This window comes from Chiloscyllium plagiosum, chromosome 10, assembly GCF_004010195.1.
Source record: "Chiloscyllium plagiosum isolate BGI_BamShark_2017 chromosome 10, ASM401019v2, whole genome shotgun sequence".
NCBI classification, from domain to species: Eukaryota; Metazoa; Chordata; class Chondrichthyes; order Orectolobiformes; family Hemiscylliidae; genus Chiloscyllium; species Chiloscyllium plagiosum.
The window spans coordinates 65,845,862-65,865,896 of NC_057719.1; the positions used below are offsets into that span (position 1 = coordinate 65,845,862).

At 39.1% G+C, this 20,035-nt stretch overlaps 3 protein-coding genes across 7 annotated transcripts in view; 2 read left to right on the plus strand and 1 right to left on the minus strand.

Moving 5' to 3' along the window:
- LOC122554006 (fibrinogen-like protein 1-like protein) overlaps nt 1-1,824 on the plus strand; it is a 6,893-nt gene extending 5,069 nt beyond the window's left edge. The window contains exon 3 of the mRNA XM_043698492.1: nt 454-1,824. Within this exon, the coding sequence (XP_043554427.1) occupies nt 454-1,148 (695 nt within the window). The 3' untranslated portion in view covers nt 1,149-1,824. The remainder of the gene's footprint in view (nt 1-453) is intronic.
- A 220-nt stretch (nt 1,825-2,044) lies between these two features.
- Nucleotides 2,045-20,035, minus strand: part of chrm5b (cholinergic receptor, muscarinic 5b) — a 51,454-nt gene continuing 33,463 nt past the window's right edge. For 2 of the 5 annotated variants that reach the window (XM_043697985.1, XM_043697984.1), the window contains exon 2: nt 9,185-11,533. In XM_043697985.1, coding sequence (XP_043553920.1) covers nt 9,788-11,398 — 1,611 coding nt within the window. In that variant the 5' untranslated portion in view covers nt 11,399-11,533 and the 3' untranslated portion in view covers nt 9,185-9,787. Of the gene's footprint in view, nt 5,473-9,184; nt 11,537-20,035 lie in introns of those variants that run through there. The other 3 variants (XM_043697983.1, XM_043697982.1, XM_043697986.1) reach the window with 2 other exon arrangements.
- Nucleotides 13,525-20,035, plus strand: part of aven (apoptosis, caspase activation inhibitor) — a 114,477-nt gene continuing 107,966 nt past the window's right edge. Inside the window, exon 1 of the mRNA XM_043698493.1 lies at nt 13,525-13,611. Coding sequence (XP_043554428.1) covers nt 13,525-13,611 — 87 coding nt within the window. The remainder of the gene's footprint in view (nt 13,612-20,035) is intronic.

The following is a 20,035-nucleotide window of genomic DNA, read 5'->3' on the forward strand; positions in this document are numbered from 1 at the left end:
TTTCCTCCGACAGTCCAAAGATGTGCAGGTCAGGTGAATTGGCCATGCTAAATTGCCCGTAGTGTTAAGTAAGGGGTAAATGTAGGGGTATGGGTGGGTTGCGCTTCGGTGGTTCGGTGTGGACTTGTTGGGCCGAAGGGCCTGTTTCCACACTGTAATGTAATCTAATCTAAAAAAAAATGTTTGGAGGGATATGGGCCAAGTGCAGGCAGATGGGACTATTTAGTTTGGGATATATTATTGGTTGGACAGAAGGGTCAGTTTCCATGCTGTATGACTCCATGTAGCAAACTAACTCATTAAAATGAGCTTTAATAGAATTGGAGAATGATACAGCAGAGAATTCTTTACTTACAAGGAGCTTTTGTAAAATAAATACAAGAGATGCCAAAACAATGTGAAATTCTAAAACTGAGCTGTGATGCTGTTTTAACTGATGTCTCTGTTATGTAGGTTTTCCCAATGATTGTTATGAAATTTTTCAGCAGTCAGAAGGTAAGGCTAAAGACGGCCTTTATATCATTCAACTAATGAAGGATCTTATAGTTGTGTATTGTGATATGCACAGTGCAGAAGGCGGCTGGACCGTGGTCCAGCACATCACTGCTAATACTTCCTTGGATTTTGACCGAACATGGGAGGACTACAAGCAAGGATTTGGATTGGTTAATGGCGATCATTGGCTGGGCAATGAATTCATGCACAGACTTACGAGCAAGCCAAGAGCATACAAGTTGGGAATAAAGCTAATTGATATTAATGGCGAAATGAAATGGGGAGAATATGATCCATTCCTTATTGAACATGAAAAAGCCAAGTACAAAATTAGGCTTGGTCTTTATCAAGGAACAGCAGCTGATGCTTTGACACAAGATACAGAAGCATATATCCATGATAACCAAAAATTCACCACAAAAGATAGTGATAACGACAACTACTTTCAGAACTGTGCTAAAGTTGAGCTGAATGGGATTTCAGGTGGAGGATGGTGGTACAATGCCTGTGCTGGAGCCAACCTGAACAGAAGAAATATTCTGTACTGGCAGAATGATTGCAATAAAGAAAATCTGTGCAAATATGCGTGGATGATGGTAAAACCTAATAAGAAGCGAGATAAATGTAGCGATAGCTCGCATGATGAACTATAATTTTGGTGTATTACGCAAAACTGCAAATCAATCCAATTCATACTTTAATTTGTCATTTTTCTTAAGTAAATGTTGTATTTAGGAATATTAAAGTACCATTTACTGCAAGGGTAATAACAAATACATATATCAACGTAGTTTGAATAAATTTGTTACACCGCTTGGTACAGCATGTATGAACTAATTTTTATGGAAAAAAAATGATGAATCCTTTTCAAGACATGATTCAGATTGACTGGTTCAATGGGTCTGAATGTAATTATTTTACTTTTGCAAATTTGATTCAAATCTAGCTCAGATGAAGGGACAGAATTCTTTGTAAGATGCGTGTAAAGAGCTGAAACTAAATTACATTTGCAGTGTTGCTGAAAAAGCTATTGAACGCTAAAATGTCAAGAGGAATTAGTTCAGGTTTGGGGGTAAGGCATATTGTTGAGCAGAGTAAACTATATCTACAAGTTAACAGTGCATGTGTGATGTTGATGCTGGTTGAAAAAGAGAATGTGAATACTTTTTAACAAGTACAAAACTTGCAAGCACAAGAAAAAAATATATTTCAGAATCCAAATGAAAATACTGATGGTGAAATCCAGTGTTCATGACAGATATATAAAAAAAAACAAGCTGAAGTAACCAAACCAGGTTAAAAATCACACAACACCAGGTTATAGTCCAACAGGTTTAATTGGAAGCACACTAGCTTTCGGAGGGACGCTCCTTCATCAGGTGATTGTGGAGTATAAGATCGTAAGACACAAAATTTATAGCAAAAGTTTACAGTGTGGTGTAACTGAAATTAAAAACTGAAAAAGATCTTCACGATCTTATACTCCACAATCACCTGATGAAGGAGCAGTGCTCCGAAAGCTAGTGTGCTTCCAATTAAACCTGTTGGACTATAACCTGGGTGCTGTGTGATTTTTAACCTTGTACACCCCAGTCCAACACCGGCATCTCCGAATCATAACCAAACCAGAGTTTCTTCAAAATGCAATTCAAGCTCTTACAACCAACTTTGCTCTATTTTCTAAACTGGATTCTCCTCAGTTCTAAAATCTGTAGCTCTTACTTTAATCAATAGTTTTGAAGGACAAACTTTTTTTCTCACTGGTGAAGAGTTCAGTTCAAATTAAAAATCTGTTGGTTTAAGTTTCTTCAAGAAAAATGACAGTGGCTATGATAAATTTATGCTTCTTGAATTGACCAAACACAAAATTCTGTTTCAGTTTCTAAATCTGTCTTCAAATGGTAAATACTATTAAGATCTCTATCCTGCACTGAATCAATATCTTCAGTCCATCAATAACATTTCTGAAGGATATCCATTCTACTGTATTACATGTAAGAGTGGTGTTGTGAGGATCTTGTTTGATTCATTAAGTACAGTGAGGTGAACTATTGATACATGACACCTCCATTACACAGACAATTTGCAAAGATCTTCTGATCTTCCATTTTGGTAATATTGAAGCCACTTGTACAGCTGGCTTTCTGTTCCCTTTTCCCACAGCACATGCCCACCAAGTCAAATATGGCTACCCTGCTATTGCCCTGAACCCCATTTGCAGTATCATTTCTCTTTTACTTGCATCCATGCCTTCTCCAAAATAATTTCATCCACCACCTTGACTTCTTTCTCAGTAAACTATCAATCATTCAACTTCCCTTGAAAATAACAAATGCTGGAGATCACAGCGGGTCAGGCAGCATCCATAGAGAGAGAGCAAGCTAACGTTTTGTGTCTAGTAATTTGCTCCTATATTCAACTTCCTTTCTTAGACATTATATTAGCTGAAATTGTAATTGGTTCCTTCTCCTTCGGTACTGAACCCCTCTCTTTCAATTTTTCTTCAAAAGAAAATAAGAGAAGTAGCATCCCTCCTTCTGAACCAGAGATTTAAGTCCCTCTTTACATATTGATGGCCACCAAAGATTTATCATAATGGGCCCAAACCAATTGATTATGACCATTTATATCCTTGTGATATGCATATGGCAGGTAGCAAGAGTGGAAGAATTTTCTGATCAGCCAGTGCAAAACAGCTCCCCACATTAAAAGACTCAACTCTTACTGTGAGCAAGAACCATCCTCATTCCAAGCGACTACCACACAGAGATACAAAGACAATGTAGGAGCAAATTACTGCAGATGCTAGAATCTGTACTGAAAACAAAAAGTGCTGGAAATCACAGCGTGCAAGGCAGCATCCAAGGAGAGAGAACAAGTTAACATTTTGAGTCTAGCTGTCTCTTCATCAGAACTAACATGCAGTGTGGAGGATAAACATGCAGGAGGTTGGAAGAACACAGAAGTGGAAGTTCCAGGTGTAACCCTTCTTCAGAACCCTGTAGTGTGGAGGGGACAGAATTTTACACAATAGTGGGGAGGGGGTCTAGAGTGCTGGGAGAGAGAGGATGTTGATAGTTCAGATTAAGTGATTGAAATGTGAGAATGGTAGAACAATGGTGTGTCTAACTACCAGATTGGAAAGAACAGATAGTCGCATCGTGGTGAAGGGAGGGGAGAGAAGACATAGTGACAGAAAATGTAACAAGTGAAGCTAAAAGAAAGGGAAAGAATGGGCTCACAAGTGACAAATCTCAATTCTAAGTCTTAACAAGGTATTACTTCACCTCCAAATTCCAAGTGGGAGGGTATGATTGATGTGTGTATGAATGTTTCTGTGGGCAGTTTCAATATTGTAAGGCAGTAAATTTCTATTGTGGAGTGGGCATAATACAGATAGTGACTGGTGTCACTATGTTTGGCTGAATATCTCAAACAGTTCTGTTATAATTATAGGGGAACTATGAACTCTACATATTATTGTTGCCATCTAACCTACATGTGCAATAGAAGTACAGCAATTAGTTTTATTATATTTGCAAGCTAGACCAAAAGAGAAAATAACAGTAAGAATTTGCCTCTATTTGTGACTAACATTCCAGCTGGAAGTGGAATCTGCTGAAAATTGTGGTGCTCTACTGTGATGGTCTAGCAGTTGGATATCCCACGAGGAGTCATTCAGGAGTTCATGTACAATGAGTGCTTAATTGGATGCAAAATCAATGATTCTTAAATTATATCCTGATGAAAGTTATTATCAACAAGAGAAAAGTAAAGCAATTAAATTGTGCTACCTTTTCTAATTACAAATGCATTCATTTCAAAAACAAATTTATTTATGGGTTATGCATGTATCACTATGAACCAGGCAGATTGTTAAACTCTGGTTTGTTGGCATCTCTGTGAAGCATTTATGGCAAAATGATTGTTTTAATCAACACAATAATGTGCAAACATTTACAAACCAACTGAATATTTGTAATACCAATACTTTATTAATAAAACCTTTTCATTCAATTTTTCAACTTAGTTCAACATTAATAGATAGAAATTGTGAATAAATTACTTAGGTATCCAACAACAAACTTCATATGAGGGCTAAACAATCATTACAACAGTTAGCATTTAAGCAGATCACTCTCACCATATATAGTTGCAGAGTCTTCAAATGAAGCAGGTAAGTGATAAAACGTCCTGAAATTTGGAAGAGTACAGACTTAACACAGATACAATTTCCACTGACCAAATAATGCACAAGTATCCCAGGTTTGACTACATTTTTTAGTTATGTGCATGTGCCTATTCCTTTTGATTATCAAAATTATTAGATGTGCATTAGAGAAGACTGTCATTCTGTAGAAACAAAATCACTCCAGTTTAATATTTGTACAACTCAAGTAATAACCTATGCATGTCATGAAATGAGAATAACTATTAAACCTTTATTCTGTGATAAATCATTGCTAAAATACCTTTAGGTTGACATCTCTAAATGAATATCTCACTTGAACAGAATTCAGTTAAAGATTTCAGGATTGCAATCATCACAGCATCTTCTGTGACTCAATAAAGTCCATAATGGCAACAAGAGAAAGTGCTTTGTATCAAACAACAACATTGATATCAAGAGCAAAAACAGAACATCTGGGAAAGGGCCAGTTTGATTGGGGGGTAAGATAACACATTTTCAATCAGCAATTTTACAAAGTTATAAAAAGGATGGTCAAGTGCTGTCTAAATGTATTATAAACATGTACTCACTTTAATAACCGTCAATTTTTTTTGTGCTCATGAAACTGAAGAATTATCATTCTGCATTTATGGAACCATCACATCAACGAGGTCCTTATGTTGGCCAGATGTAAAGTAAAGCTTGTTCTATGTAGCTCAACAATGCTGTTTCAGGAGACCTTCCAGAGGGTATCAATAGAATCTTGTATAGTCTCCATACCAGCCATCCTTATGATTTTTTTTTCCCTGAAAGGCAGTGTTGATTACTAAGTTATACATAATTAACAAGAACTTTGTCTATGGACCCAATGCTGAGTCGAAACTGGACTGAAGTTACTCAGTGTAAGTGTCACACAATATCCAACACAATGAGGACAGTGTTGCCAAAAGAGAAAATGCTGGAAAATCTCAGAAGGTCAGGTAGCATCTGTGAGGAGAGAAAAGAGCTGACATGTTGTCCGTTCTCAGAACTGAATTTGAAGATGGATCTCAAAATGAAAAGACATCTGTGATATTTTGGATAGTTTGATTAAGGAATTGAAAAGTAGTTACTTCTGAATATAATTCTTTAAAAGTAAAAACATGGGTTTTATTTATAGAAAAATACACTAAATGTGACTAGAACTTTGTATATTGCTTTCCAATTGATTGTAATGAATATTTAATTCATTGCTTGAAAAAATGAGACACTGGCTGAATAATCCTGGATGTGATAAGCCATTTAAGATTAACAACTGAGCTCACAGTACATCTTACATATGTTCACTAGAAGCTACGCATATTTATATACAGGAATCTGTCCCCTGCAGACAAATAAAATGTCTATACATTGTGCATTTTTAAAAATATAAACAATAGCAATAATAATAACAACAATGCCTCAACCAATAGACTCACAAAACAATCATCAGTATTTTCTTGTACTGTATAAATTGTTGTTCCCATTGAAATGTGGAATTCTTGTGTTTGTCCTGATGAACACGAGATAAAAAGCTTCAACTGTAAATATTTTTCAGCAAGACTCAAATTCTGTAGGACAAGTTACTATGCTCAGGAATTGGCAAGCATCTTGCATTCATTGTGCTAAGAAATCCTTGAACTTGAATGTTTTCTTAGAGCAATCTAGAAGCTATCCCCCTTGGTTGTGAATAGAACCAAATCTAAGAAGTGACAGACAGAACACACTAGTAATGAATGCACATTTTGGATATGAGTTAGCTTGTTTAAATCAAGCAAAGTACATTGAGATGGCAAGTGTAGCATATACAGGGTACATTGCTTTTGCATTAATATGCAAAGACAAAATTGACTGAATTAAATAAGTTTGATCAAAATTGCTAAGTAGCTTGTTCACTCACTGTGAAATAAATTTATTTTAACAATTAGTTTCTGGCCACATTTATCTTGAAGTTTCTTCATATGCCTTCAAAACACTTGGAGGGGTACATGAGGAAATGTGTAAAGCGTACAAGTATCTGGTTTCAACCACAAAAGTCTAATATTGTCACACCCTCGCATTATGTATTCTAATGTATTCAGCAATGTGAGACTACAATGGCATGCAGAGGCATCACATTCACTGTGGGTGATAACTACCATTAAAGGTGTGAAGGTATCTACATCAGATGCTCAACTTAAACCAACCTAATTCCAGCACTCTATCCAACCCAATCCTTATACGTCATCACTTAGGTTCAGGAAAAAGTCACACCCCAAAAGGATACTATTTTTGTACTGTACAAAAACTTCTATCGCTGCACACCACTAACATTTTTGGAGAATTTTGCTCCTTTTTTTAATTTCTTCTGGTTACACATGTAGAGCATTCTGTAAATGTAGAGCTCAGACAGGTAATGATAGCCTTTTCTTATACTTCTGTTGGAGCAGAATGAACATCAGTTTCTCATATAGTGATTCACTTCCTCTTTTCTCATCATCCTACTTCTTTCCTAGTGAGTGCTGTCTTTCGCTTCACCATTTATCCCAAAAGGCGTTATTATAATTAGAAACTCCCTAAAAGCCCATGTTGCATTCCCTTTGTGATTTGTGTTAATGACCATTCTTATAGAGAGCAGAAGGCCCTGGGGTTCAATTCCTGGAAGTGATGAGTTTGCTGATTTTGGTCAGAGTGACAATAAAGTTATTGCAATTGACTACAATGCCCCTTGGTTAAAAAGAAAGACTTGTATTTATATTGTAATTTTCATAACATCAGGATGCTCCAACGCACTTGTAAAGAAGTAAATTTGAAGTGCAGTCACTGTTAAATATAGGAAGCCTGAAAGCCAATTTGACCATAGCAGGCTCCCACAAATAGTAATGATCAGACAAGCTGCATTTTATATGAATCGAGGTAAACATTGTCCAAGATATTGGAAAAACTGCCTATTCTTTTTCATAAAGTGCCCTCTTTTATATCATGGGAGTGGCCTTCTTGGAATGACTCTGCCAACAGTGCAGCACTGTCTTCAGTCCTGCACTGACATCTCAGCTAGATTATGTGCTCAAGGCTCTGGTGCAGGATTGAATTTCCAAAAGCATTTTGATGAAGAGGTAAGAATGCTACCACTGAGTTATGGCTGACAGGAAAGGAAAAGTCTCCTCGAGTTTCCATTCCTGATTGTAAATCTGATAACCCCTGCTGGAAAGACCAGTTGTCTGGGCATTTAGTAAAGGGAATATCAGGGTGGCCTTGGATGGTTTGTGTTCCCCTCCTTTGCAAAAGCCTACTGACAGTTACAAATGCAGCTGAAAGTAGTCATGATTTGGAGATGCCGGTGTTAGACTGGGGTGTACAAAGTTAAAAATCACACAAACCAGGTTATAGTCCAACAGGTTTAATTGGAAGCACACTAGCTTTCGGAGCGACGCTCCTTCATCAGGTGATTGTGGAGGGCTCGATCGTAACACAGAATTTATAGCAAAAATTTGCAGTGTGATGTAACTGAAATTATACATTGAAAAATTGATTGTCTGTTAAGCCTTTCATCTGTTAGAATACAGTAATAATTTCACTTCTTCCATGTGTAAATCACAAAACCCTTTTTTTAAAGTTGCATTCTTGGGTTAGCTGTTAACAATGGTGGTAACTAGACAATATGTTGAAGGTGTTAGCCCCCTGTGTTCTCTGTCTATGACCTGATGTTTAGATTGATTCTAATCTAAAAAGTTAGATAACAGAGTTTTACATAAATTCATGCAGTTTTTGAGCTCAGAGTTCTACATGAATGTATGTAGTTTTTGAGCAAAGTGCAATGTAACTCTGCAAGTACAAATTCACCACACAAAATATATGTGTGCATGTGGGTCTTTGTCTGTCTGTGTGTGTGTCTGTCTGTCTGGGGTGGGGGTTGTGAGTGTGAGAAAGTATGTGTGTGTGTGTAGTGAGTGCAGAGTGTCTTAAGTCTGTGAGGAGGTGTATGTGTGAGTGTGGGAGTGTGTATGTCTATAAAGATGTGTATGGGTGCAGGTGTGCACGTCTTTGTGTACCTGTCTGTGTGTGTGTGTGTAGTGCAATGGTGATCACCTGTAATGTGACATGAACCCAAGGTCCCGGTTGAGGCCCTCCCTATGGGTACCGAACTTAGCGATCAGCCTCTGCTCGGCCACTTTCCTCTGCTGCCTGTCCCGAAGTCCACCTTGGAGGATGGTCACCCGAAGGTCCGAGGCTGCATGTCCTGTACCACTGAAGTGTTCCCCAACTGGGAGTGAACCGTCCTGTCTGTTGATTGTTGTGCGGTGCCCATTCATCCACTGTCGTAGCCTGTATAATTTCAGTTACATCACACTGCAAATTTTTGCTGTAAATTCTGTGTTACGATTGAGCCCTCCACTATCACCTGAATTGCATGATTCAAATTAAATGTTGATTTTACTCTATCACTATCACCTGATGAAGGAGCGTCGCTCCGAAAGCTAGTGTGCTTCCAATTAAACCTGTTGGACTATAACCTGGTGTTGTGTGATTTTCAGCAGAAAGTAGTGCATTGAGGTCACAGGTGGCTGTGAAAGAATGCCTGAAGGGTGTTCCTGCTTTTAAGAAAGGAGGACAAATCAAAAGAGCGAAATAAACTAGCTAAAAGCAGGAAGAGCTGTCTAGTAAAGGTGAAGACACAATTTCCTGAGTAGTATGGCACTATGATGCAGTATGTAGCAAATAATTTTAGCACTGAGTCTTGTGTTTCATTTAATAGTCTTTCACATAGTGAAGTGTTTGCCACTGTGACATGCAAAATATTTATGAACCTTGAGACCTAGCAAATTGTACAGGTTATCCCTGCCACTTGACACCCTTTGCTTGAAATAGTGCTACAACATGAAAATCTGACTCATTTCTTGTGAGATTGGCTGTCGTTTTTATTGGTTTTTACGTATGCTGGTCTGTTCCATTTCCATTCCCCACAAAACAATGTCTAGGCTATTGTCCCAATTCTGCATCTGACCCACAAACATAAAACCCTGCCATTAATCACAAAGTGCTGTTGGTCACATGCGATGTATAAAGTGAATTGCATGATTCAAATTAAATGTTGATTTTACTCTATCACGAACATTGTGTAGTTTACTTGTTGGCTGCTGAGTACTGACTGTGGCAGCCTGATTTCTCTTCACTTCTCTTTCCCTTCCATTGAAATAATAACAACAGCTTAAATGTTTTACGAAATGTTTTGTTGCACAGAGCATAACACATTGGGTTGACTGTGCTGTTGACATAGCACAGCCAGTATCCAAGATGCCACAATGACAATGGGATACAATTTGAACAGAATGTTGAGACTAATACCATAATGTTATAAGGTGTCCAGGTGATGATGAAAGCTAGTAAGATAGCACTAAGCGTCTGGGCAGCCTTTTTTTCCTTGACCAGAACCAACCGTTTTCTTTTGGTGATCTGGATACCAAGATTTTGATCAAGATTTCTAATAGTTCGACCTTCTGAGTCAGCAGATGAACAGGGTGTTACCTTTCCTTCTGTGCTTCCATTACTTGCATCTGAAGTTGATGAGAAACTTCCATTCTTAACAGCCAATTTACTACATTTGTAAGAAACATATTTTTTATCACTCATCTTTTTTAGAGGGGTCATCAAGGTGTTTTGATTTTCATAATCATTTATGATAGGATGCTTACCAAAGGACATCCTTGCGTCATCTTCACCACCACTCACATTGGCCTGATTTTGCTCTTGAGATCCTGAACTGACTGATGTTGTGGCAAGCTTTTCATCATTGCCTGATGCTGGGCGATTAACAAAAGATCCCATTTTGCTACTGCTTAGCCACTGCTCTGTGACATTTGGTGCAGGCGTGGATTTTAGAGTCACTGTTGTGCTCCTGTTTGAAGAAGACCATGAAACTTCGCAAATTTCCTTGTTTGAAAGTTTGTTGCCTTCACAGCCAAAACAGGACTTCAAAAGAGTCTTTTTGGAAGGCGCAACTTCATTTTCAGACCCCACATTTGTTCCTTGAAGCTCTGCCAGATCCTTAGTGCGCCTTTCTGTCTCTTTATAGATACGGCAGTATAATATCGTCATCACCGACACAGGAATATAGAAAGCAGCTATTGCTGTGCTAAAAGTAATAATGGGCTCGGATAAAAATTGTATCTGGCACTCATTTGGGTGCACTGTCCTTTCTCCAACCAGGTACTGCCAGCATACAATGGCTGGGGCCCATAATACAAAAGATATTAACCAAGCCAGTCCAATCATTATGCCAGCCCTTTTAGGTGTACGCTTAGCCCTATATGTCAAAGGGCGTGTGATTGAGAAATACCTGTCAAAGCTAATGAGGAGCAAATTCATGACAGAAGCATTACTAGCTACATAATCTAATGCCAGCCACAAATCACATGTCAGATTTCCCAGCGACCAGTAACCCATTAGAATATAAGAGGTGTAGAGGTTCATTGAAAACACTCCAATGATGAGATCAGCACAGGCCAGGCTTAACAAATAATAATTGTTCACAGTCTTAAGTTGGCTGTTCACTTTGAATGAGACAATGACTAAAATGTTACCAATTATAGTTATAAAGCTTACAATTGCAGTAATGGTGGCGATTGATACTATTTTCAAAAGACTGTGTCCCTCCTCTTGATTGGAGATATTGTCATCTAGAGTCGTATTCTTTAAAAAATGTAATCCCATGATTTCAGGAACTGGAGTTAACATTTAGAGTAAACAATGGCCATTCCACTTCAATCTGCTAAAAAATTTAGATGAGAAATCTCATACCCATGACATGAACTGGGGATTATAAGGGTGTGATTTCTTCTGTAGGTATCGTTTCTCTTTGCCTCTTTGGTTCTACTGAAAAATAAGAAAAAGATTACAAAAATTGTTTCCTTTCTTAACCTATAATTTAAGACTATTAGACCAAAATCATAGAAGCACAAGTAGGCCCTTCAGCCCATTGAGAATATTTCATCATTCAATGAGATCACAGCTGATCTGATAAAACACAACTCCACTTTCCTGCCTTTTCCCTATAATCCTTGATTAATTTACTGATAAAAAGTTTGTCTATCTTGAACATACTTAACAACTCAGACAATGGCCCTCTGTGCTAAAGAAGTCCACAATTACACAATCCTATAAGAGAAGAAATTCTTTAAATGCATGACCCCTTAGTCTAAGCTTACACCCTCTCATCCTAGATTCTTGCCCAATGCAGAAGCAACCTTTTCACACCTAACCTGTTAAGTTCTCTGTCAGTATGTTTCAATAAGGCTGTGTCTCATTCTTCCATATTCCAAAGAGTACAGGTCCAATCTGTTCAACCTTTCCTCATAAGGCAGTCCACCTGTACTTGCTACCAGCCCTGTAACTCTTCTCCAGGCTGCTTCCAATGCCAGTATATATTTCCTCCAATAAGGGACTCCCACAGTATTCCAGCTGTGGGCTGACTAATGCTTTGTACAGTTTTCACAAAATCTTCCAATTTTATATTTCATTCCCTTTGAAATATAGGCCCATGTTCCATTTGCCTTCCCTATTATGTGGATGCAAGCTGTTTGTGATTCATGGATACAAACTCCAAAATCTCTCCTTTCTGTAGTTTTTCACCATTTAAATAATATTCAGCTCCTCTATTCTTCCTGCCAATATGCATAATCACTCAATTCCCCATATTATATTCCAACTGCTAAATTTTTGCCCACTCACTTAATCTATCCATGCCCCTCGACAGATTCTTTACTTCATCCTCACCACTTGCCTCCCACTTATTTTTCTTTAATCATCCAACATAAACTTGGCATTCACTTTCCTTGTCCAAGTCATTAATATATATTGGACATAATTGTGGCCCCAGCACCAATTCCTGTGTCACTCCACAGGTTGACATCCTGAAACTGTCACCTTAATCCAACTTGCTGTCATCTATTAGTTAGACAGTCATTTATCAATGCCAATATACAATCCCAGCATCATCAGCTCTTTTCTTATTAAGTAGCCAAATATATGTTATCTCATCAAACACTTCCCAAAAATTCAAATATATTATTTCTACTGCTTTGCCTTAATCCATACTGCTTGTTAATTCCTCAAAGAATTCTAGTAAATTTGTCAGACACAATTTCCCTTTCATGAAGCCATACTGACTCATATTATGCATTTCTAAATGCTCTATTTCACATCCTTTATAAGACTTGAACATTTTCTCAAAAACTTATTTGTTTTCCAGTATCCAAATGTATCTTAAATAATCAAATGTTGTTCAATTATTTTGAATAATTTGACTGGTGGGTGAGCTTATAGACTTTACCTTTAAGTCAGGAGTTCTAATGACCATGACAGGTGTCTTCACAATGTGACCAAACAGTAACAATCAAAGTGTCCTTCTTGCTCTGAGGAACTTCCAGAGAAAGAAAATAAGCTAAAGTAACTAAGACACTTTAAAATACATTTTAGGTCCTTTTTCTTTTTCTAGTCAAGTATTTAATTAGTCCTTGAACTAGTAATTCAAATATCTGGTACTTTTGTCAGTGTACGAAGGAATGCAAAATGTTTAATACAACATTAAAACTATTATGTAAAACCATTACTTGGAGTTAAACATGTTCCATAATTATTTCCTTGCCACAGACAGCTCAAGAAAATAGCCCACATCAGAAACAGAAAATGGAATGTGCCCAGACGTTGATCATACTATGACAAAACATTGTATAATAGAGTTTCTACTTTGGATACAATCTTGAATTGCTTAGTTGGAATCACCTCTGATTATGGTATATGTAGGTGATAGAAACCAATTGAATCTTCTGATACCATATTAGCCATGTCTCAACTCTTAAGTAATGGGAGCTAACAGGTATCACCTCATCACATACAAATACCTTGCTGAAGATAAGAAAGCTATCATTGTATCTACAACAGATCATGAGGTCAGAACATATCTGGATAATAATGGTGGGCATGTGCAAAGAAATGACACCTAGACACTACATCATTTCATTTAGCATACTCTTAAGCTTGGGCTAGCCACTGCGGATTTGCAGACACAATGGCAAAAGATCTCTGCCTTAGGCCTTCAGCCATGATACATCAAAAGCCTGGAAACTATAGAACTTCACAGACTGGAATCTTCATTGTCACAATCAGTAGCATAGAAATTGTATTGAAGCAACTCAGAGCTGCTTGGAGGAAAGTTTCTTTCTATTATACTTGCTGTATCTTTCAATTTGAAATGTCCCCTATAATCATAAATATTAAGAGTATTACAATGCTGAACAAAGAGACCTTGGAGTGCAGGCTCATAATTCCTTGAAAGTGGAGTCTCAGGTAGATAGGATAGTGAAGAAGATGTTTGGTATGCTTTCCTTTATTAGTCAGAGCATTGGGTAAAGGAGTTGAAAGGTCATATTGCGATTGTACAGGACATTGGTTATGCCACTTTTGGAATATTCTGTGCAATTCTGATCTCCCTCCTATAGGAAGGATGTTGTGAACTTTGAAAGGGTTCTGAAAAGATTTACAAGGATGTTGCCTGGGTTGGAGGGTTTGAGCTATAAGGAGAAGCTGAATAGACTGGGGTTGCTTTCCCTGGACAATCAGAGGCTAACGGTGACCTTATAGAAGTTTATAAGATCATGACGGGCATCGATAGATAAATAGACAAAGTCTTTTCCTTGGTTTGGGGAGTCCAGAATTAGAGGGCATAGGTTTAGGGTGAGAGGGGAAAGATTTAAAAGGGACCTAAGGAGCAACTTTTTCATGTAAAAGCTGTTGGTGGTGCATATATAGAATGAGCTGCCAGAGGAAGTGGTGGAGGCTGGTACAATTACAACACTTAAAAGGCATCTGGATGGGTATATGAATAGGAAGCGTTGAGAGAGATATGAGCCAGGTGCTGGCAAATGGGACTAGATTAGGTTGGGATATCTGGTTGGCATGGACAAGTTGGAACGAAGGGTCTGTTTCCATGCCGTACATCTCCATGACTCGATAAATTGATGCTCATAAGAATAAACATGCTGTATCTAAATATCTAAATATCTAAATATACTTCTATTAGGTTTCGGCTTCTGTTGGTAGGGTTAGCTTTTGAACTATACAACCTATTTAGTTACTCATATACAAATTGAATGTGTAAGAATATTTGAGGATTTCTATCTGCTTACATTACAGACACTTTGTATATATTTTTAAGTATTACTCACTGTGTACGTTCTTTATTAGTTTGATATAATTTTGTTGAAAGTTATAACTAACTTTGCAATCTGTTTTTAACAGTAAGTAGCTATTTTAAAATAGCAACAGCCACAGTAAAGCATATTGCCCATCAGGTCTCCAAATAACAGACAGTTATTTAAAAGTGAATGATCTAATAGGACACAGTCACAGTCACAGTCAGATGATTGTCTAATTTAATTAAAAATTCATATAAAATTAGCAAAATGTAAGACAATGAGTTATTCGTGGAACCTAAATTGGCATCAAGAAATGACTGGGCATTGCACATGCCTCACCTAGCCAATCAGAGTCTAAATCATGCACTGATTGGACCAATCAGACTTCAGGGATACTACTGGTGCTGCTGTGATTGTGGTTCAGAAAGAGTTAATAGGACCTGTGTACATGTGCAGAACACAGAAGGAAACAGAGCAAGAATTTTGGACAAGAAGCACCCTAGCCTACCAAGGACGACTATTCCATTGTGAATAAGATAAATTTATTGCCTTGTTATGGATCATTTTCACTGTACTTGTTTAATTGCTTAATAAATTTGCAAACCTTGTCCAAACACACTCATAGCTGGAGTGTTTTTGTATTTGGTCAGACGCTGAGTCTCAAAATTAATGTTAAATTGGATTTCAAAATTTTATAGTATGGAGTTACGCTGAATTTTCTTTAACTTCCCGTAACAGTACTTTATTTATTCGATGAATAAAAGTACATATCTTGAAAAAAAGAACTTTTAAATAATTCAGGTACCAGTGGCTTCACAGTTAAATCTTGACTGTCTTCTTACACTTTCCAATAAAGATCACTGAAGAAATGACTCCCGAGAACATCACTTCATTGTGGTACGTGGCTATTCAGATGATCATATGGCTCAGTGGGTCTGTTTCTGTGTTGAAAATTTTAGGTCAAGCCCCTTCCCAGGACTTGTTATCATGAAAGGATTGTTCATGACATGGTCAAATAAATTGGGCCAGATCTTCTCATGAAATAACAGCACCAGTGAGCTGCAGAAACAATGCTATACACACTAGAAATGCAAATGTGTGTGCATTTTAGTTGTCTAGAAAGTATAACTATCCCCATGCCAATGGACTGTCGGGGCTGCTGAGAGGAACCTATGAATATTTCTCATACTAAGCATAGCTTTGGAGACTTAGGCTTACTACACAATACCTACTATAGAATTATTATGCTGTCTAATCCCTGGTGTGGCTCCGTGATCATCAGCAGAGCTCAACTCAACTGTCCAGCCTCTGAGTTGAGCTTCCCTCACTCATTTACCCACTTAAAACCTTTGAGTTCTTTAAACACTTCCCTAGATGCAGCAGCTAATGTAGCCACATCAAAGGTGGGCGGCACGGTGGCACAGTGGTTAGCACTGCTGCCTCACAGCGCCAGAGACCCGGGTTCAATTCCCGCCTCAGGCGACTGACTGTGTGGAGTTTGCACATTCTCCCCGTGTCTGCATGGGTTTCCTCCGGGTGCTCCAGTTTCCTCCCACAGTCCAAAGATGTGCGGGTCAGGTGAATTGGCCATGCTAAATTGCCCGTAGTGTTAGGTTGTAGGGGTATGGGTGGGTTGCGCTTCGGCGGGTCGGTGTGGACTTGTTGGGCCGAAGGGCCTGTTTCCACACTGTAAGTAATCTAATCTAATCTAAAGGTGCTTGTCCCAAGTGCTGCTGTGGATGGCTGTACTGAAGCATCACTGTTAAAACCATACAGGAAGATTTGACTAAAATGATACAAAAAGATCTGGGTTGGAGGAGTTGTGGGGGTGAGCACAGGAGGGGGCCATTGATCTTCATGGTCAACCACATTTACTCCATAATCGTTGCTGACGAAACATCTAGGCAGGTGCTGTGAGAGGTAATCAACCTGCTAATCCTTCTGACATGATCGTGGAAGCTTTGTTAACCATATGAGGCAGAGTGGTGCCTCTCAAGGTTTTATTCTTTGTGTCTCTCTTGTGGAGAGGGGGACAGAATAGAGAGGGCTCTGAGTGGACTGCAACTGATTGTAAATGGGCACAACTAAGCACTGACAGCATTTTGAGCTCCTTATGACTACAAATGCCACATCACAAGTTACATTTATACATGAGAATTGAATTGTAAAATGAATACATGCTTACATTTTTTCTTTATTTATGGGCTTTAGGTGTCATGCCAGATTATTGCCCATCCCTAATTACCCTTGAGAAGGGGTTACATTTAGATGTGGACTACTTCAGTATCTGAGGAGTTGTGAATGGGCTGACCTTTGTGCAATCGTTGGCAAACATCCCTACTTTTGATGGAGGGAAGCTCATTGTTGAAGCAGCTGAACATGGTTGGGCCTAGGACACTACTCTGAGGAACTGCTGTTGAGATGTCCTGGAGCTGAGTTAACTGACCTCCAACTATCACGGCCATCTTCCTATGTGCCAGGTATGACTCCAACTCACAGAAAGATTTCCCCCATTTACCATCGATTCTAGTTTTGCCTGAGTTCCTTCATGCCATATGGTCACATGCTATGTTGATGTCAAGGACAATTGCTCTCACTTCACCTCTGGAATTCAGCTCTTTTGTCTATGTTTGAACCAAGGCTATAATGAGGTCAGGAGCTGAGTGGCCCTGGTGTAATCCAAACTGGGCATCACTGAGTAGGTTATTGCTGAGCAGGGGCTGCTTGATAGCATTATTGATGACACCTTCCATCACCTTACTGATGCTTGAGAGTAGACTGATGGCATGGTAATTGACTAGGTTGGATTTATCCTGCATTTTATGAACAAGACATTTATGAGCAATTTTTTTCATTGTCATATAGATGCCAGTGTTATAACACACTGGAAGAGCTTGGTTAGGAGTGCAGCAAGTTCTGGAGCACAAATCTTCAGTACTATTGCCAGAATTGAATTGAATTGAATTGAATTTATTGTCACGTGTACCGAGGCACAGTGAAAAGCTTTGTCTTGCGAGCAATAAGGCAGACCACAAAGTTAAGTAGCATAGACAGTAAATAATAGGTAAACAGCAGCAAAAACAAAAACACAGGTACAGGCACTGTTAAGAGTTTGTGAGTCCATTCAATATTCTAACAACAGTAGGGTAGAAACTGTTTTGAAACTGGCTGGTGCGTGTGTTCAGGCTTCTGTTCCATCTTCCCAATGTTGGAGATTGTAGAAAAACATTGCCAGGGTGAGATGGATCTTTGAGAATGCTGGCGGCCTTTCCTTGACAGCGGGCCTGGTAGATGGATTCTATAGATGGGAGGTTGGCCTTTGTGATTGTCCAGGCTGAGTTCACCACTCTCTGTAACCGTCTCCAATCTTAATGGTACAGTTGCCATAGTGATACATCCAGACAGAATGCTCTCGATGGAGCACCTATAAAAGTTGGCAAGGGCCCATTGTTGTCAGGGCCCATTGTTGTCAGGGCCCATTGCCTTTGCACTAGCCAGTGCCTCAATCTTTTCATCACATAGAGTGAATCAAATTAACTGAAGACTGATATCACGATGCTGGGGACCACTTGAGGAAGCCAGGATGGATTATCTATTCGGTGTTTCTGGATGAAGATTGTTGCGAATGATTCAGCCTTATCTTTTGCACCAATGTACTGGGCTCCCCAGTCATAGAGTTATAAAGCACAGAAACAAACCCTTCAGCCCAACTCGTCCATGCTGACCAGGTTTTCTAAACTGAAATGGTCTCATTTGCCTGTGTTTGGTCCTTATCCCTCTAAATCTTTCTGACCCACATGCCGATCCAAATGTCTTTGAGGTGTTGCAATGTACTTCCCTCTACCACTTCCTCTGGCAGCTCATTCCATATACTGTACACACCAACCTGTGTGAAAAAGTTGCCCCTCTGGTCCCTTTTAAATCTTTCCTCTCACCTTAAACCTATGCCCTCTCACCTAGAGAAAAACACCTTGGCTATTCACCTAATCTATGCCCTTCAAGATTTTATGAACCTCTATAAGATGCACTGTAGAAATTCATCAAGGTTCCTTAGAGAGCATCTTCTAAGCACAACTGCGACCATCTAGAATTGGTAATACTAAATTGCCCATAGTGTTCAAGGATATGTAGGTTAGGTGTATTAGTCAGGGGAAATGTAAGTAATAAGGTAAGGGTCTGGGTGGGTTACTCTTTGGAGGGTCAGTGTAGACTTGTTGGACCGAATGGCCTGTTTCTAAAAAAAAAGGACAGGGGCAGCAGATGCATGGGAACATAAATAAGTTCCACTCCAGACCCCACACCATCCTGACTTGGAAAAGTATTGCTGTTCCTTCACTGTCACAGTCAAAATCCTGGCACTCTCTCCCTATTAGCGCTGTGGGTGTAGCTATAACCCAAGGACTCCAGCAGTACACAAAGCCAGCTCACCACACTTTTTGAAGTATAATTAATGACGTGAAATAAATGCAATCCTAACCAAAGAAATCCACATCCCATGAATGAATAAAATGAAAACCTTCAGGTGACTTCTATAATTGTAGTTTCATTTTGAAGTCATTAGCTGAGAAAACTGGACCGGGGTCAAGAGTTGTTGCAATTCTTCTGCCAGGTCAATCAAAATAGTTTTTAAGCAATGTACACAATTACCCCATACACCTCCATCCCCCATCACGAAGGCCTCAAAGCCCTCCACTTCTTCCTTTCCTGCCAAACCAACCAGTACCCTTCACTGACACCCTCCTTCAACTGACTGAACTGGTCCTCATCCGTAACAACTTCTCCTTTCAATCCTCCCACTTCCTCCAAACCAAAGGAGTAGCCATGGGCACCCGCATGGGCCCCAGCTATGCCTGCCTCTTCGTTGGATATGTGGAACAGTCCATCTTCCGCAGCTACACAGGCACCACCCCCCACCTTTTCCTCCGCTACATTGACGACTGTATCGGCGCTACCTCATGCTCCCACGAGGAGGTTGAACAGTTCATCCACTTTACTAACACCTTCCACCCCGACCTCAAATTTACCTGAACCGTCTCAGACTCCTCCCTCCCCTTCCGAGGCCTCTCCATTTCTATCTCGGACATTTACTATAAACCGACTGACTCCCACAGCTACATAGGTTACACCTCCTCCCACCCTGCCCCCTGTAAAAACGCCATCCCATATTCCCAATTCCTTC